Genomic DNA, 17,969 nt, shown 5'->3' on the forward strand with positions numbered 1-17,969 from the left:
AGTTTCTGGATTCCAGCACCAGGGGTGGAGCCCTGGCATCTGCATTTAACAAATTCCTTAGGAGTTCCTTTATTTTTTAAATATATTTTTATTGATTTCAGAGAGGGGAGAGGGAGAGACCGAAACATCAATGATGAGAGAGAATCATTGGTCAGCTGCCTTCCGCACACCCCACACTGGGGATCGAGCCTGCAACCCAGGCATGTGTCCTGACCGGGAATCTGACCATCACATCCTGTTTCACAGGTCAACACTCAACCACTGAGCCAGGCCAGCCGGGTGGAATGCTTTTTTTTAAAAAAATTTATTTATTTTTAGAGAGAGAAACATAGATTTGTTCCACTTATTTCTGCATTCATTGTTGATTATTTTTTTAATAATATTTTTAATGGATTTTAAAGAGAGGAAGGGAGAGGGAGAGAGAAATAGAAACATCAATGAGAGAGAAACAACAGGCTGCCTCCTGCACTCCCCCTACCAGGGATCGAACATGAAACCTCTCAGTGCATGGGGCAATGCTCAACCAACTGAGCCACACTGGCCAGGGCATAAATGTTCTCTTAGAGTTTGAGCCTTGGCTTGAATTCTTTCCTAGCCAGAACTCAAGTACAGAGGTTACCGAACCTTGGTCCGGTCTGACCCCATTGGTGTAACACCTGGAGCTTTTTGCCACCACCAATAACCTTACAGATCAGCGGTTCTCAACCTGTGGGTCTCGACCCCTTTAGGGTCGAATGACCCTTTCACGGGGGTCGCCTAAGACCATCGGAAAACACATATATAATTACATATTGTTTTTGTGATAATCACTATGCTTTAATTATGTTCAATTTGTAACAATGAAATTGGGGGTCACCACAACATGAGGAACTGTATTAAAGGGTCGCGGCATTAGGAAGGTTGAGAACCATTGTTATAGATGAACCCTGGTTAATTTACCCAATCCCCAATTTTTTTCTTTTCTTATTTTCTAAAAGTTGAATTGCTGGCTCAAAGGGTCTGCACAATTTAAGACTTTTGACAGGCAATGTCCATTTAATCAGTAACAGTATCCAACACATCTATACAAGTTCTCCTTTGGAATGGGCCTGCTGTGTGCCTGCTACTTTGTGGGCGCTTCTATTTCTTTTCATGTGCAAAGCAACCCTACAAAGTAGGTGGTGTTCTTCCCATTCTGCAGATGGAGACACAAAGTTTCAGAGAAGTGAAATGACTTGTCCAAAGTCACATAGTGGTGGACCTGGGAAGACAACCTAGAACCGACTCCAGAGTCAATGTGATGATCAAATAGTTATAAATAAAGATCCGGGAAGGCTTTTTTGAAGGAGGTGGACCGTGAGCGGAGCCTTATGAGGTGGACAGAAGGACAGCAGGAGGAGTAAGGGAGGGGAAAGAAAGCCAGCTGGCAAAGTCTATAGCCAGAGCAAAGGCCATGAGATTTCTTCAAGCTAAAGATTTTTAGGGCAAAGGCATTAGCAGGGAGGGGCGAGTTATGGAATGATTGATGGCAGACGAGGAAAGTCGGGACAGTCCAGTCCTCGCCCCGCCTGGCCCTGCACTGCGGGTTCAAGGCCCCGCCCCTGTCCAGCCTTCCACCGCCTGATGCAATCAGAACCATCCGGTCACTGTCCAACCTGGGCCCAGCCCCTCTCTTCCGGGCTCTCTTCCTCTCTCATACCCCGCGGGGCCCTGGCCCCGCCTCCGTACGGGTCGGTACAACGCGGCCCTTACTGCGGGGCTGTGCTCCGCCCTTTTCCACGCCCCTTCTCTGCCTGGTCCAATCAGAATCATCTTTACAAGTCCGCTCAGGCCCGCCCCTCCCCGCAGAGACCACGCCCCTTCGGCAGTGACTCACCAGTCCTGCCGGAGGGCCCCGCTCTCCAAGGTCTGCTCCTCTCGGCCCCGCCCCTCCAAGGCCCCGCCCCCGGATCGGCCCCTCCCACGCCTGCCCCTCCCAGGCCCCGCCCTATCTAATCGCCCCTTCTAGCCGCCGTTCAGACAGACACGTCCCGGGAGTGAGCGGGGCGCGCGGAGCTGCAGCCATGGCTGCGGCCGCTGAGGGCGCCCGCAGGAGGGAGCGCGTCCTCTGCCTGTTTGACGTGGACGGGACCCTCACACCGGCTCGCCAGGTAGGGGCCCGACGTTCGGAAGCTGCGATCGGGAATGTCCCGCGGACACCCGGAGGCCGAATGTGGGGCCCGCAGCGGCGTGACCCCGACCTCTGAGACGGAGTGTGAGATGCAGAGTTCCCCGGCCCCTGACTCCCGGGGACCGCCCGATGGGAGTGATGGACACTCGGGTCCTCTTGTCACAACCCCCGAGCGTCTGCCCCCACCTTCTCCCCGCGATCATCCGAGCTGGGTGGATTCTGGAGGAAGGGGGCTGCAAGCAGGGACCTAGCTCCCCTCCCTCCCCCTCTGCCAGGCCTCCACACGCCGAGGCTCGGCTCTCGGACGCCCCCGTCTCCCCAGCCGCGCTCTCCCATTTCAGCCCTAGGACGCCCCGGGAGCCGTAAACTGGCGTCTGAACCCAGGGTTTCCGAAGGGGCTTGGAGCGCACCCAAGCGTCAGAGTCGCCATCTCGTGGGAGCACAGGGGTTTCGGAGCCATCCCACCGACCTTTGCGGGCCTGGGCCTGGGTCTGGTTTCTCCAGTCACTCTTCCCCTTCACTTCCCACCCCCAGCGTGGAGAGGAGGGAGGGCTTACTCTACCTTTTCCGTGGATACGGGCTCTGCCCACCTGGAGGTGAGAGTTCCCAGGCCCAACGTGGCCACATTGGGGACTGTGGCGCTGGGAAGGTGGGAGTGCAGTTCTCTTAAAGGCTTCTCACCATATTTATTCTCTAATCTAACCTCTGCTCCATACCGTTTTTATCCCATTGGATGAGCCTCCAGGCCCATCCTCACCAGGCCTCTTTCTTACCCGCCCTCCAGTCTGGGGCCTTAAGGACCAACTACTAAGGGTTCTAGAGGGGCGAGCCAGTGGGCGGGGCTACAGGGCAGAAGCTGATGGGAACACAGGTCTTAGCTTCCTTCCCCTTTTAGGTTCTGCAGGCTCCAAATCTCTCCCCTAGGGGAGGGCCCTGGCTTGGGCCCTGGGGGCACAGGAGGAATCGGGCCTCCTCCCTGCCCTCCAGCAGTCCTCAGGGATGGAAGAAAGATGGTAGTGGAGGGAGAGTGGCAGGGTCTAGGCAGCCCCCACCCTTTCCTCTTACATTTTGCTCTCTGACCCAACAGCCTATACAAGAGCAGTGTGTTCGTGCCGGCCACCTATGTTATTGTCAGACCCTGTCCTTAGTGCTTTTTAAGAGTTAATTTTTAATTATGCAAGTATTCATAAATGCATTCTCTTGCAAAGAATGAAAACAGTGAGGGCTAAAGTCCCCTCTGACTATGTCAGGATCCAACCCCCTCCCCAAAGTAACCTGGTTGCCTGTTGTGTCGCTTCCTTCCAGATCTCTATCTGGATCTGTGTTTGTCCAGAGGAAATAGTACACATTGTTTTATGAAGCTTTAAAAAAATATATCATACATCATACTGTGTGTGCCTTCTTGCAACTTGGTTTTTTAAAAATTGCTTTTAGAGAAAGGAAGGGGGAGAAAGAGAGAAACATTGATTTGTTGCCCACTTATTTATGCGTTGATTGATTCTTGTATGTGCCCTGACTGGGCTCCAGCCAGCAACCTTGGTGTGTCAGGATGATGCTCTAACCCAGTGGTCGGCAAACCGTGGCTCACGAGCCACATGCGTCTCTTTGCACGAGCCACATGCGTCTCTTTGGCCCCTTGAGTGTGGCTCTTCCACAAAATACCACGTGCGGGCGCGCATGTACAGTGCGATTGAAAGTTTGTGGCCCATGCGCAGAAGTCGGTTTTCGGCCTGGGCGAGTCTATTTTGAAGAAGTGGCGTTAGAAGAAGTGGGGGGGTCGGTCGGTCGGTCAGTCGATGGGAGACGCAGCGCGGGGGAGGTACATTGTTTTGAGGTACATTCGCTGAGGTCGACCCCTTCCAACTCTCCCATCCACTCGGCTATCTGAAACAAGTATACGAGACGAGTGTGGATGGGAGAGTTGGAAGGGGTCGACCTCAGCGAATGTACCTCAATCAGATTGAGGACGTTTTTAGCAAAGGCCAGCTTAGGAGTACCCTAATTAAGTTAATAACAATGTACCTACCTATATAGTTTACGTTTAAAAAATTTGGCTCTCAAAAGAAATTTCTATCGTCATACTGTTGATATTTGGCTCTGTTGACTAATGAGTTTGCCGACCACTGCTCTAACCAACTGATAACCAACTGAGCTGCCCAGCCAGGCTTGCAGCTTGCTTTTGACAACAAGCATGTCTCAGGACTCTCTCATATAGGAAGTACAGGCCTGCCTTACGCTGTGTCACCGCAGTATATTTCCGAACAGGTGTGTGCCATTCTCTGATTGACGAGCATGTTTGTTGCTTGTAGTTTTCCACTATCATAAACCATACCCCAATGAACCGCCATATACACGTGGGGAAGAGAAGTGGAAATTTGGGTATGGGACTAAGTTTTAATAGATCTCGCCATATTACCCTCCAAACTGGCTGTACCAATTTACACTCAGCGTTTGAGAGTGTCTGCTTCCTCTGTATTACCATCCGCTCTTGGTATTATCAGCTTTGAATATCTGACTGTTTGAAAACATGGATTATAACTCATTAGTTTACATTTCTTTGATGGGTATTCTTTTCACGTAATCGGGTGGCTGGTTAATTGCTTGACCCCCTCCAGGTGTTGCTACTGTGGTCCCCATTTCATAGATGGGACAAAGAAAGGCAAAGCCATTAGTCAAGGTCATTTTGTTGTGAAGGGACTTGAGCCCGAGTTTGAACCCAAGTGCATCTGATTGTTTTAAGGTCTGTGTTCTAAACCTTGAACTGCCTCAGATCCAGGTGGAACAGGGGCCCCCCGGATTCTGAGCACGGAGTGGGGGCTGAGTGGGAGCCCCAAACGTGCTGACAGCCGGATCTTGTGCTTCCCGCCCTGCTGCAGAAAATCGACCCTGAGGTGGCTGCCTTCCTGCAGAAGCTTCGAAGTCGGGTGCAGATCGGTGTGGTGGGCGGCTCGGACTACTCTAAGATTGCTGAGCAGCTGGGAGAGGGGGATGAAGGTAGGACAAGCGGCCAGCACCAGCTCCAAAGTCCCATAAGCGGGCTGGTGTGGGTGTGGGGAGTTCGGGGGATCCACAGACCCCATCCTGTTTCTGCAAAGGAAGTAGAGGGAGCAGCCAAATGCCTCCCTCACTGTTTCAGCGACTGTGCCGTGAGCACCGACCGTGAGCCTGGCACTGTTGTTTTGGAGAAACAGCAGGGAATGGAGCAGGCAGAATCCTGCCCAAATGTGGTTATATCCTCAGTTCTTCCTGCTGAGTCTCAGTTTCCTCATCTTTAAAATGGGCATAATCACCGATGGCTACCATTTGTTGAAAATGACCGTGTATTAACTCCCTTTCATTTAATCCTCACAACTCTGCTTCAGGGCGGGCATTTTACCGAGGAGGTTTCTGATGTCTCTGGGGGAGGTTTTGGACCCAGAACCCCCGTTCTCAGCTGAGTTCCTGATCTCAACTCAGGCCGCTGCTCCAGCTCCGCAGACCAGAAACTTCCTTGAATTTCCCTCTCCCCACCCACTTGGTCATTCCATCAGCCGGTCCCGCGATATCTCCCTGTGTCCATGTCTCCGTCTCCACCACCCACCACTGTCCAGGTGACCACCTGCCACCTGGACCTGCAACAGCCTCTGGCTGCTCCCTGTGCCTACCCACTTCCGCCTACTCCTCAGCGCAGCCAGAGCTGGAAGCTCGCTCAGGCAACCAGCCCTGACAACAGTGATGGAAGCTGCAAAACAAAACCAAAGCCCCTGTGCTGAGGGTCCGGGGGAGCGCCAAGCGGAAATGCCGCCCTCTGCTGGGCAGTCCTGGAAGGCTCCCAGAGGAAGGAGCCGGGTCTTGGAGTGGAGGGGGACCAGGGGAAGGGCATTCCAGGCAGAATGACCTGCATGAGCAAAGCCTAGAGATGTGACTGGCTTGTTTGCTTGTTCGGAAAAAGCCAAAGCTGTGGAAAGGGAGAAGTATAGAAAAACAGGTTCGGGGTGGAACAAAAGGTCTTCGAATGCAAGACCAAGAAGTGTGAGCTGTGTCTCTCTCCTGGGCTCTGGGTACCTGGTCTCATGCTCCCTTTCTCCCCTGGCCTCTCCATGTCCCTAAAGTCATTGAGAAGTTTGATTATGTGTTTGCTGAGAACGGGACAGTGCAGTATAAGCATGGACGACTGCTCTCCAAGCAGGTCAGTGCCCCCGCCCCCACCCCCACCCCCGGGCCTTAGCCCAGGACACTTTTCCCCAGAGAGACAGTCCCGGGTGGCGGGAGCGGCACCAGCCGGCACTCAGAGTGCTGTGTCCCTTGCCCAGACCATCCAGAACCACCTCGGGGAGGAGCTGCTGCAGGACTTGATCAACTTCTGCCTCCGCTACATGGCCCTGCTCAAACTGCCCAAGAAGCGGTGAGACCCCACCCAGCCCTGCCCAGCCCCTCCTCTCAGTTCTGGGCCTGAGAGAACAGGGGTAGGTCTCTCCAAGGGGACCTGGAGATGCTCCGGCCCTGGCCTTTTGGTGGGTGGATTCTCGTCCCCTGTGAAGTCCAGTAGAGCTGGATTGAATTCAGGGCCATTCTCTCCTTCTCTCTGCTTCTGCCCTCCCTCCCACCCCCATCACCACCAGTGGAACCTTCATCGAGTTCCGGAATGGCATGCTGAACATCTCGCCCATCGGCCGGAGCTGCACCCTGGAGGAGCGGCTCGAGTTCTCCGAGCTGGACAAGGTGCCACCTTAGGCTTTAGGACCTCAGTCACTCAGCCTCTCTGAGCCTGTTTCCTCGTCAGTGCGATGGATTGGGGGGCGGGGGAAGTGTTCTGGGAGAACCAGCACCCTTTAGGCACCTACCATGTGCCATGGTTGAGGCACGTGTGCATCTTTCCAACGTTGCTGGTTTCCCGCCCCTGGGGACCGACACCACCAGCCACCTAACTCCCTCAGCTCACACCTTCCCACCCACCTAGGGTCCGACAATCATTCCTGCTCATTCAGCCTCGAAGTTGGCCTCAGATCTGTTCACCTGTGTGTCTCCCCTCCCCCGTGTGTCCCCCCCACCCCCGCGTGTGTCTCCCCCCGTGTGTCTCCCCTGCACTACAGAACAGCCTGTTCTTCAGCAGTGCCACCGAGAGCCTTGTACAGCACATCTGTCCTCCCTGTCTGCTCTGCTCACAGCCTTCCCATGGCCCCCTTGCCAACTGGGCGGTGTCCCAGCCCCCCAGGTGCCCGAGCCCTGCGGGGCCTGCTGGCTGGGCCCCCCTTCAGCCTTCTCTCTGCCTCTGTGCTTGGAACAGACCCGGGTCCCTCTCGCCTGTGGATGTGCCGCTCCTGCTAAGCTTAGACTTGGCTTTGCCCACTGCACGCAGCAGGCACAGCCCGTGAGCGCCGGGTGCTGGGGTCGGGCGGCTTCCTGCTGACCTGCCTCTGGGCGCCGCCACTGCGCACAGGGCTTCACGGGCTCTGCGCGCCCCGCGCTCATTCCGGCGTCTGAGCCCCGAGCGCTTTGCTGACCTGGCAAAGCTGACCAGGAAGAAGTGGACACTGTGGCTGGGACTCGGACTGCCCTTTCCCCTCAGCCTTCCTCCGTGAGCCTCTCCTCCAAGCTGCCCTTCGGAATGCCCGCCCCCTCCCGCCGGCAGGACTGGCGCTGCGTTCAGTCACAGGCCCTCTCTGAGCCTCCGTTTCCCATCGGTCAGGGGGCCATGGCCTCCACCTGGAGACTTAGCGAGTCCACTGGGTGTGCCCAGCACAGGGCCCAGCACACAGCAGCCTCTGAGCCTGGGCCTGCTTCCTTCCCTCCTGCAGAAGGAGAAGATCAGGGAGAAGTTCGTGGAAGCTCTGAAGACGGAGTTCGCCGGCAAAGGGCTGAGGTTCTCCCGAGGTAGGTCCGCGCCGCGGGGAGGGCCGAGCAGGGCAGGCTCAGCCCGAACGGGCAGGGCTCCATACGCTATGGCCCCCCGTCTTCCCCACCTAAACCCAGTCATCACCCCACCCCTTCCCACGGCAACTGCTAGCAAGTCCCAGGCCCGGTCCAAACGCTGCTGGGATCTGACACTGCTCCCGCCTCCGCTTCATCTGCTAACCGTGCGCTGTCTCCACTGCCTGCTCGCTCCACACCATGCCCCTGCTCAGAGCTCCCCAGGGGCTCCTCGCTCCTAATGAAACCCCGGGCCCAGGACCTGCGTGCCCACCCCTGCCCTCGGGCCTTCCCTGGCGCTGGGACACTGCACGCTTTTACCTGCCTTGGGACTGTCCTTGCTCCCCAGCCGTCACCCCTCTGGCTTACATCTCAGCTGGGTCACCTCCTCAGAGGTCTCCCCTGACCCGCTGGCTAGAGAGCCCACCTCACCCCTCTGGGCCAGTCTGTGACTGCCTATTCTCCCACCTGGATCAAAACCCCCGTGAGGATCCCTGTCTGTCCCATGCCCTGTGCCTGGGCCCCAGTAGCCACTCCGGGGCTGTGGAATGAGATGGCAGACGGAGGGCCTTACCCACACTCACCCGTGAGCCACTCTCTGCTGTCTTTGTCCGCCCGACCCTGCAGGAGGCATGATCAGCTTTGACGTGTTCCCTGAGGGCTGGGACAAACGCTACTGCCTGGACAGCCTGGACCAGGACAGCTTCGACACCATCCATTTCTTTGGCAACGAGACCAGCCCGGTGAGTGCCTCAGCCCTGGTCCCTCCCGCTCTGTCACCCCCAGGTCAGGCCAGGACACAGGGTGACAGAGCGGGCCTCTTGGGAGACTCCCAGAGAACAGCCAGTGCGTACCAGCCCATTACACAGATGGCAAGGCTGGGGCCTGGAACTGGTTGGACACTGGCCCCTTGTCACACCGCAGGTCAGGGCAGCCCTGGTAAAGGCCAAGGAGGAGGGCTTCCTGGGTGTTCTGAGGGGGCAGCTCTGTAGGAGCCAGTGTGGGAAGGGGACCCCATGCCAGGGTGGGTACTGGTCCTCAACCCTGGGAACCTTGTCCAGGCGCCACCCTCTCTGCCTCCTGTGTGCAGGGTGGGAACGACTTTGAGATCTACGCCGACCCCCGGACTGTGGGCCACAGCGTGGTCTCCCCTCAGGACACAGTGCAGCGATGTCGTGAGATCTTTTTCCCAGAGACAGCCCACGAGGCATGACCGCGACTTCCAGAGGCCTCCCCCAGGCCTAACGCCACCCTGGCCCTGGTGCTGGATGGGCCGGCCCTCTCCTTTGGCCCAGGACACCTGCCTCGCATCACCTGCTGCAAGGCCAGGGTCTGTGCAGCGACTGCCCCACGGCCAGCTCCCGGTGGACTGGCTCCGTCCTGCACCCTGATGGCCCCGGCTACAGCTGCTGCTTGTACTTCTGAACAGAATGGGTTTTGTCTACACTGGAGGAGGTGGACGCGAGTGTCTGTACGAGACAGCCCGCCCTGCCTTCCTGTCCCAGTCGGGGTGCAGGGCAGTGGGGAGGGTGTGTACTTGTGAGAACTTGATCACAAATATTAAAGTTCCCACAACAAGGCATGGCGTTGGTTCTGTCTGAATGGGTAACTGGCGCCGGTCACGGGTGCTGCGACAGCCACCTCTTCGCCGACGCGGAAACAGGCACGGGCGGCAGGACTCGCCCAGGTCACACAGGAGTCAGGGAGGGTGGTTTGGGGTGTCCTCCCCCAGCCCCTTCCCCCCAACCCGGACAGAGGCAGCTCTGGGCCAGGCTGAGTCACAGTTGAGGGTTTATTGCCAGTGTTGGGAGGACGGGGAGCCCGGGGGTGGGGCCTCGGAGGGGTGTGAGGGACAGAATGCCACTGACCCTCTGCCACCCCAGGTGGCCCCGGAGCTGATACCCACATCCCCCTCGCCAGTGCCTGGAAAGGGGGGGTCTGCTCACAGGAGAGGGGACCTTGGGGGGCTCCTAGGGGTTAACCTGCATCAATAAACCTACCCAGGAGGCCAGGGAGTCCTTGTTCCCCAAGGAGAGGCCCCAGGCCTTGCAGAGCAGCCCCTGCTCAGAGGGTGTGGGGCTGGGCCGTTCTCAGTGGGGGGGCTGCCAGCACATCTCAGCAGCTCTGGGCTTCCAGCTGCGTAAGGACTGGGGGCAGGAATGGGATCCCAGCCGGGCTCTACCCTGGAGCCCTGGGGCATCTTCAGGGCTGAGGATCCTAGACGGTCACTGAGCCCTCCTGTTGGGCATCAGCCGTTTACACACAGACTGGCTCCCCTAAGGGTCACTGTCCTGGCAGGCCCTCCCTTTAGCCCCATTTCCGTCCCCACCAGACGATGTGCCCTGGGAGGGGGGGGCAGGGGCGGAGGGAAGCCCTCCTTCCTGGCCTCCCGGCCAGGCCAACCCCCCACCCAAGAGTGAATGCACACAACACACATGCACACAACACACGCACACACCTTAAGGGACGGACAACACAGGAACCACAACTCAGCCACTGGCTCGGAGGCCGGTGGGAGCCACGTCTCGGCTTTGGGAAGAGGGTCCAGCAAGGGGGCTGCAGGGCTGGTGGGCTCCCAGGCTGAGGCCATTCCTGTGGGGCCCCGCCTGGCCCTGCCTGAGGGGATGTGTCCATCCATCGCTGGGTCCCCAGCAGCCACTGTGCTGAGCACGGGCAGAGAATCAGTGGGGCTCGTGAGTCAGGGAGAGGGGAGGCCTAATCCAAACTGGGGGGGACGTCCCCCTCCGCAGTCCCGCACCTCCTGGGGAAATGGAGGCAGAAGACTCCGCGTGGCCAGGGGAGAAGATGGGACCTCGGTTTGGGGTTCCCAGAGCCACTGCCAGGCTGAGGAGGAGGGGTTGGCCCGCAAAAGGAGCCCCAAACTGCCTCTGCCCGCAGGCCCTTTCCTCCCTCCAGTGTGTGCTGAGAGCGGGAGAGGGCTGGCTGGCCGGCCCTTTGCCCCTTTCCCTGCCAGAGGCTGGAGCCCCAAAGTGCTCGCTGGCCTGGCTTCTGAGGGCGGGTCCCGGCCACCCATGGAGCCCTGGGCGCAGGGGTGGGTTGAGTAACAAGCAGAGTCCGGCCGGGCCAGGGCCAGAGGCCCAGGCTGGGGAGAAACTCGTCCCGGCAGGGCCCGGGGTGCCCCTGACGCCCAGCCCCAGGCCTGAGGCAGGCTCTGGAGGTTCAGTGGACACAGGACAGGTGGGCAGGGGCGAGAGGGCCTGTGCCAACGTGGCAGGGAGGGGAGGAAGGAGAGAGTGGACAAGCAGAGAGGGCAGGGCGGTGGCCTCCCCCTCGGTCCAGCTCATACAACAGTCACAGGTCACGGGGCTGGATGGAAGCACACGTGCAAGACAGACAGACAGACAGACGTGCACACTGAGGCCGCCTGGGGGGCCGGGTCAGCCTGTGCCGTGGGGCATGGAGCCTGCCCACCTGTCCATCCTGGGGGGCTCCCCGCCCAGCCTAGGAGCCCACGACCTGCCCGGACCACGTCTCGTGGGGAGTGTGTGGGGCCAACTGGGTGAGCACCACCTCCACGGCCTGGAACTTCTGGTTCTTGGGTGGGATGGGGCACATCTTGTAGGTCACCTCGTCACCCTCCACGGGGACGTAGTCCCCCTCGATGCTGGAGGCAGAAAAGGGGCGTCAGCCAATGGCAGGCCCCACTCCCTGGCACCCCTGCAGCCTGGCCTGCGGACAGACGGCCTAGCCTCCCTCAGCATCTCCGCCCTCCAGTCTGCAACATGGGAAACAAGCTGCCCCTCCTCTGTGCTGTCGGGGGATTGAGATGTGAGGCTTTAGAGCATCTGTGTCCTCCCCCGGCCATGCCTGGCATCAGGGCTGGGACACGGGCCTAGCCCCACCTTCCCTCCCAGCCTACCTGCTGCAGGCCTCCTTCCGGTGGCTCAGCCAGTGGCTCCTAGAGCTTGGGGTCTGAGGGCCCCTCCCCACCTGGCCCAGCCCCAATGGGAGGAGGAGGACGCCAGGAGCAGGCCTCAGCCAGGGAGGGGGGACTTGGGGAGGCACTTCTTGAGGCCCTGCTGGGACACTGCAGCCAAGGACAGGGCGATGGGAGGGCCTCACGGAGACGGGGCTGGGGGGCAGGACTCACTCGGACACGTGCACGAAGATGTCCTCTGACCCGTTCTCGGGGGTGATGAAGCCGTGGCCTTGTGAGCGTGAGAACTGCTTGCAGACGCCCTTGAACACGGGGCCCGCCGAGGCGCGGGCTGTCCTAAGGGTAGGGTCGGGGGATTGGAGCTGTGGCCTAGGGGTCCCCCAGGCCCCGCAACCTCCCCAGGCCAGAAGCCACACACAGTCAATTCAGTCCTTTCATCATCCCATTGAGAGAAAAGGAGACTGAGGCTGAGAGGGGAACTGGCTGCCCCGGGCACACGGCCAGCGCCCGCCTCTGCACAGCGCCCTCACTCCTCACTATCTCCTGAAACAATGGTATCCCATCCACTCGTTTCTCACTCACCCCTTCTTCATTCATTAAACGTCTGCTCTGTGCCGAGCCTTGGGTCGGACACAGGAGTCACTCAGCCGTCAAAACGCTCCTCCTTCAGCCAAGCCAAGGCAGTCTCCCTGAGGGTCCCACAACGCCCCTCCTCCTGCACCCCAGCCAGGAACTGTCCCCAAAGGCCCGCCCACTCCCAAGGTCAACCCTATGCCTCCATTTTTGCCCAGGCTGTTTCATCCTTCACCTGATATATGTTCCAAACTCAGCTAAGACGTCATCTTCCCTAACGCCTAATGCCGGTCCTCACTCCCAGCCCTGCTGGAGGGAGTGAATGGCGGACCAAGTCCCTTGGCACTGTAGGCCGCTTGTGGGATCCAGTTCATCACTGGATCCCCTGTCGGGAGCCCAGTAAATCTCTGTGGAATGAGTGAGTGAGTGAATGAATGAACGAACGCTAGCAGTTACTGGAAAGTTCATGCACCGCCCTCCTGTCCTTGGGAAAGAACAGCGGGCTGGAGGAGGAGGGGATGGAAGCCTGGGTGAGGGGCAGGTACTCACGCCGAATACGTCCTGGTCCGCTTGGTGGGCAGGGGACTGGGCAGGTCCCGAGCCGAGACGCCGCCCCGCTCCCAGACCCTGCTGCCCTCCCGTTGGAAGGGGAAGGTGGGCCAGACTGGGGACTTGGGGGAGTGGAGGGGGGGCACGACCGGGGGCGACGGGGGCTCCGAGGTCATGGTGGGGCCGGCAGGAGGGCCTGGAGGGCTCCTGGGCCCGGGGGCCGGTGAAGGGCCTCGGCGTCCTTGTGGGCAGGGCCCGGCCTGGCCCTGCTCAGCAGCCTCACCAGCCACGGGCTCCGTCTGGAAGGGGAAGAGAGAGGTAGAGGTGAGTGTGCTCCCGGCGGGCAGCCGCCGGGCACGGAGCACAAGTCTGGGTGGCTGGGCCTGCCCGTCTCAGAGTGGGATCAGGGCACTCACGGCTCTTCTCTGGCTCTGTTCTCACCAAAAAGACAAAACCTCGCTATGGGCTCAACTATTCCCTGAAAATTCGTGTGTTGACGTCCTACCGCCAGGTGACGGCATTTAGACACGGAGCCTGTGGGAGGTAGCGAAGTTTAGATGCGGTCAGGAGGGTGAGGCCCCCATGAAGGGGGTTAGTGTCCTTTCAAGAGACCTTGGAGACCTTGCTTCCTCTCTCCCTGCCCTGTGCGGGAGACGAACCTCATAGTCCTTCAAGTTCAGTTCTCTAACCCCAGGGGTCTGGGAGGTGGGGTGGGTACAGTGGCCACTGATGGTCAGGAGCCCGGTTTGACACAAGCGTCAGCAGTTTCAAGTGCCCCGATCCGGGTTTGGATCTCAGCTCTGTCGTTTGTAGCGTGGTGACCTCAGTTCCAATAGGGTGGGTGGTGTGTGGGCTCTGGGCCCAGATGGCCTGGGCTTGAATCTTGGCTTCTCTACCAACACTCCTCACTGTCGGCTCAGTTTCCCGCTCAGTACAATGGGGAGAGTGTTGGTTACTACTTTATAGAGCGGTTGCTGCGAGGATCACATGACTGCTACACACGTAGGACAGTTCAAGGGCATGGTGAGCTCTGGGGAGGTTGGAGCTTTTTCCTGAGCCCCGTTTCTTCCTCTCTAAAATGAGACAGAACTTACCATGCAGGGTGGCTGAGGACTCAATGGTGTCGTGTACGTGACAACATCTGGCATCTTGTAGATACCCAGTAAATTGCTACTATCAATGCTAATCAATAGAAGTTCCCACACCAATAGCTGTGTCTAGATGACCTTGAAATAATTCATCCTATAGTTTCCTCTACTGAGGAAGAGAACACAGTTTCCCGACCCACACGCCTACCCGCCCACCCTCCCCCCAGGGCTGGGAAATATTGGACCCCAAGAGGCGCTGCCGTGGAACCCTGGCCAGAAAAGCACCCTGTACCGAGCCAGGCTGTTGACTGAGCTGGGTCAGGCAGCTGGCACATGGGGCCAGGGGGTGCCTGGAGGGAAGAGCTCCAGCTCAGCTCTGTCTCAGCCACTGACCTTGGGTAGCACTTGCACTGGCCTCGGCTTCCTGATCTGTACAATGGAACTGAGAAACCAGCCTCACCCCTCACAGGCTATGGGGGGGCTTGGCTAAGCCTGGGATATAGAGATGATCCCAGAGTCCTCACCCCATTCCTTCACGCCCCCACCCCTCACCCAGATGCCCGGGGTCAGAGGGGAACCCCTGAGCTGCAAGTCTGTTTCTGGTCTCCATATTGCCCCGCCCCCAAATCTGGAGTTTCCGGGGAAGAGTTTAAGGCAGCGGTTCTCAACCTGTGGGTCGCGACCCCTTTGGGAGTCAAACGACCCTTTCACAGGGGCCGCCTAAGGCCATCGGAAAACACATATATAATTACATATTGTTTTTGTGATTAATCACTATGCTTTATGTTCAATTTGTAACAATGAAAATACGTCCTGCCTATCAGATATTTACATTACGATTCATAACAGTAGCAAAATTACAGTTATGAAGTAGCAACGAAAATAATTTTATGGTTGGGGGGTCACCACATGAGGAACTGTATGAAAGGGTCGCGGCATTAGGAAGGTTGAGAACCACTGGTTTAAGGCTTCTTTTTTTGTTTGTTTGCTTGTTCTGTTTTGTTAATCCTCACCCAAGGATATTTTTTCATTGATTTTTTTTTTTTTTTTTTGAGAGAGAGAGAGAGAGAGAATGGAAGGGAGGGAAGGGAGGGGAGGGAGGGAGGGAGAGAGAAACATTGATGTGAGAGAGACACATTGATTAGTTGCCTCCCACATGAGCTCCAACCGGGGCTGGGATCAAACCTGCAACCCGGGTCTGTACCCTTCACTGGAAATCGAACCCACCACTCTCAGGTGCGTGGGCTGGCACTCTAACCACTGGCCAGGAAAGGCTTCTTAGGGGCCCAGAGACCAGGAAGCCCCCCAAACACCGCCTGGCAGGACAGGAAGAGTGAGGAGTCACTCATTCAACCCCCATCCCTGGAGAGGCCCCTGGCGGCTGTTCAAGGTTCCCCAGCAAGCGGGGTGCTTCTGGGCCAAGATAATGAGCTGGCTCTGCCATCGCGGGGGTGGGTGAGACTCCCTGCTCCCCGGCAGCCAGGGGAGCTGGAGGGGAGGGCGAGGGGCTCCGCGTGGCCCCTGAAGCTGAGCTCGGGTCTTTCTCTCCGGCCTCGCTCCAGGAGGCAGGAGTGGGCCCGGTTTGGCATTTGTACCCCCATTTTAGCGAGAAGAAAACGGAAGCTTCCAGAAGAGAAGCCATCACATGGAAACCTGTGCCCGAGTGTTCATGGCAGCATTCTTCGTGACAGCCAGAAAGTCGAAACAACCCAGAGATCCACCAATTGGTGAACGGATGAGCGAAACGTAGTGCAGCCACATAGAATGCTATTCGGCCAGAAGAAGGATGAGGGGCCGGCACACACGCATCACAGATGGACCCGGAATCACTGAGCTCGTGGGAGAAGCCAGACACAAGAGACCGCACAGCGCAGGGCTCCATCCATGAGAACTGTCCCCCACAGGCGGGTCCCGGAGACAGAGAGCAGCTGAGCACCTGCCAGGGGCTGGGGGAGGGCCGCGTGGGAGTGACGGCTAAGGGGTACGGAGCTTCTTGTTGGGGTGATGACAATGTCCTAAAATGGACTGTGGTGATGTCACACGACTCTGTGAATACACCAAAACCATGTGCTGTCCACCTTAATGAAGCCGGTGAGTTATAGCTCAACAAAGCTGTTGCCCAAAAGGAAGACGGGCAGGCGGCTAAGATCCCCATGGTGACCGCCGGGAGGGCAGGAGATGCCAGGCTCTGCAGCACACTCCTGGGGTCCCCATTTCACCTGGGCGAGGTGGCAGGTGGTGGGGCAGCTCCGCCTCCCTCTCCCGGGAGCAGGGAGGCCCTGCCCAGCGCACAGCTTTCCCAGGCCTGGCATGCTGCTTGGTGGTCCTGGGAAGGGCAGAGGCAGCCCACCGTGGTTACCAGGGAGACGCAGCTGAGCTGGGCCAGCTCTGGCCAGCCAGGCCTCCCAGCCAAGGCCGAGCGAGCATGGCTCCCAGGCGGTGGGAAGGGGAAGATGAGCTGATTACCCAGGGTTTGCCTTGAAAGGAGCACAGCCCTCCTCCTTCCCCTCCCCAACAGGGGGTCCCCCAAATGGACCAGCAGCATCCAGCCCGCACAGGACGTCACTGAGGCTGCTCCCCAACTACATCCCCCACCCAGGGGGCACCCCTGAGAGAAAGCAGGGCGTCTGCTCAGGGCGGGAGGGGCAGCGAGGCAATCTCTCCAGGCCCTCCCTGCATCTCCTTCCTCTTCTGACACCTGGGGTTGCAGGACCCCCTCCTTCCAGAGCTCCCAGGAGGAAGGAATGGGATTGGAACCTGGGAAGCACTCAGTGGATGCTGAGTGAGAGGTTGCTCCTCCCAGGCAGGACTGCTAAACTGGGCATGGGGGGAAGAGACCCCGCTGAGCGGAGCCAAGCCCGCCTTTCACCCTCCTCTCCCTGCCCCCCAGGGACTGGCTCATCCACTATCCTGCCCCACCCTTCCTCACTTATCCTTTTTGTTAAATTCCTGCATTGGAACTCGAAGGCTGGTGCTATTATGACCCCATTTTGTAGGTGAGAAAACTGAGGCCCAGAGAGGCTACGTCACTCACTCAAGGCCACACAGCCATGAATGTCTGAGCCAGGACTCAAACCAGGGCAAGCTGACTCTGCAGCCTGGAGTAGGAAGTCAGGGGTCCTGGGTCTGGGCCCTGCATTGCGACTGACTTGCTCTGCGACCTTAGATAGAACCTTTCCCACTCTGGGCCCTGCCAGAGCCCAGAGCTTGAAGGAGCTGCACATGCCCAGCTGCCTGAGACCAGGGAGAAGGGGTGCAGAGCAAGCCCCCACGTGCTGCTGCAGAAAGGGGCGAGTGAAGACGGGCTTCTATTGTCTCAATGCCATACATCTGCCAAAGTCTTTTCAGAGGCGATTTTTCATTTTTCAACTTTCCAGTTGCCAGAAGGTTGAAATTAGAATTGTTTCCATTTTATAGCTAAGGAAGCTGAGGCTCAGAGCGGTTAAGTGACCTGCCCGAGATCACATAGCAGATAAGCAGCAGAACCCAGATTCCTCTGAAGGTAAACAGCGCACTTCTTGTGAGGATAAATTCTGTTCCTAGATCAGCCAAGGCGAGGCTGGAATTTTCTCAGAGGAACTTTTCCTGAGAAACTAAAGGGGAAAGTAACTCCTCCCAGAGCAGAGAAACACATGTGTCTGGAGAATGTTTGTTTCAACTCAAGCCCAGCTCCCAATGCCCCAGTGCCCCTCCGGGGACATCTCCTGCCGGAATAACGCTCTGAAGATGGCAGTCTGAGCATGAGAGGAGAGCGCAGGCCCCAGAAGTCCCTGAGTGCCCTCCTGAGTGACCCCCCCCCCCCCCGGCTTTCTGAGGCTCAGTT

The 17,969-nt window shown here is 58.2% G+C and overlaps 2 protein-coding genes across 2 annotated transcripts; one reads left to right on the forward strand and one right to left on the reverse strand.

The window, feature by feature from the left end:
• Positions 1-1,968: 1,968 nt before the first annotated feature.
• Positions 1,969-9,618, forward strand: PMM1 (phosphomannomutase 1). Its single transcript, XM_059680815.1, has 8 exons — positions 1,969-2,129; positions 5,026-5,143; positions 6,241-6,317; positions 6,442-6,533; positions 6,751-6,850; positions 7,927-8,002; positions 8,666-8,781; positions 9,129-9,618. Exons 1-8 carry the CDS (start codon positions 2,043-2,045, stop codon positions 9,249-9,251), a joined length of 789 nt encoding a protein of 262 aa, XP_059536798.1. The 5' UTR covers positions 1,969-2,042; the 3' UTR covers positions 9,252-9,618.
• A 196-nt stretch (positions 9,619-9,814) lies between these two features.
• CSDC2 (cold shock domain containing C2) lies at positions 9,815-13,261 on the reverse strand. The gene is made up of 3 exons (XM_059680837.1): positions 13,059-13,261; positions 12,150-12,272; positions 9,815-11,663 (listed from the first exon to the last, which is right to left on the reverse strand). The coding sequence occupies exons 1-3, from the start codon at positions 13,232-13,234 to the stop codon at positions 11,501-11,503; spliced, it is 462 nt and encodes a 153-aa protein (XP_059536820.1). The 5' UTR covers positions 13,235-13,261; the 3' UTR covers positions 9,815-11,500.
• Positions 13,262-17,969: the final 4,708 nt, after the last annotated feature.

The sequence above is a fragment of the Myotis daubentonii genome, chromosome 2 (assembly GCF_963259705.1).
Source record: "Myotis daubentonii chromosome 2, mMyoDau2.1, whole genome shotgun sequence".
In the NCBI taxonomy this organism is placed as follows: Eukaryota; Metazoa; Chordata; class Mammalia; order Chiroptera; family Vespertilionidae; genus Myotis; species Myotis daubentonii.

Excerpts from the sequence above, each read along its gene's own strand:
- CSDC2 (XM_059680837.1), bottom strand. The coding sequence starts at position 13,234 with ATGACCTCGGAGCCCCCGTCGCCCCCGGTCGTGCCCCCCCTCCACTCC. Across the intron at positions 12,273-13,058 it reads CGGACCAGGACGTATTCGGC|GACAGCCCGCGCCTCGGCGG; the intron begins GTGAGTACCTGC and ends CCCTACCCTTAG. Across the intron at positions 11,664-12,149 it reads ATCTTCGTGCACGTGTCCGA|CATCGAGGGGGACTACGTCC; the intron begins GTGAGTCCTGCC and ends TTCTGCCTCCAG.
- PMM1 (XM_059680815.1), top strand. The coding sequence starts at position 2,043 with ATGGCTGCGGCCGCTGAGGGCGCCCGCAGGAGGGAGCGCGTCCTCTGC. Across the intron at positions 5,144-6,240 it reads GCTGGGAGAGGGGGATGAAG|TCATTGAGAAGTTTGATTAT; the intron begins GTAGGACAAGCG and ends ATGTCCCTAAAG. Across the intron at positions 8,003-8,665 it reads AGGGCTGAGGTTCTCCCGAG|GAGGCATGATCAGCTTTGAC; the intron begins GTAGGTCCGCGC and ends CCGACCCTGCAG.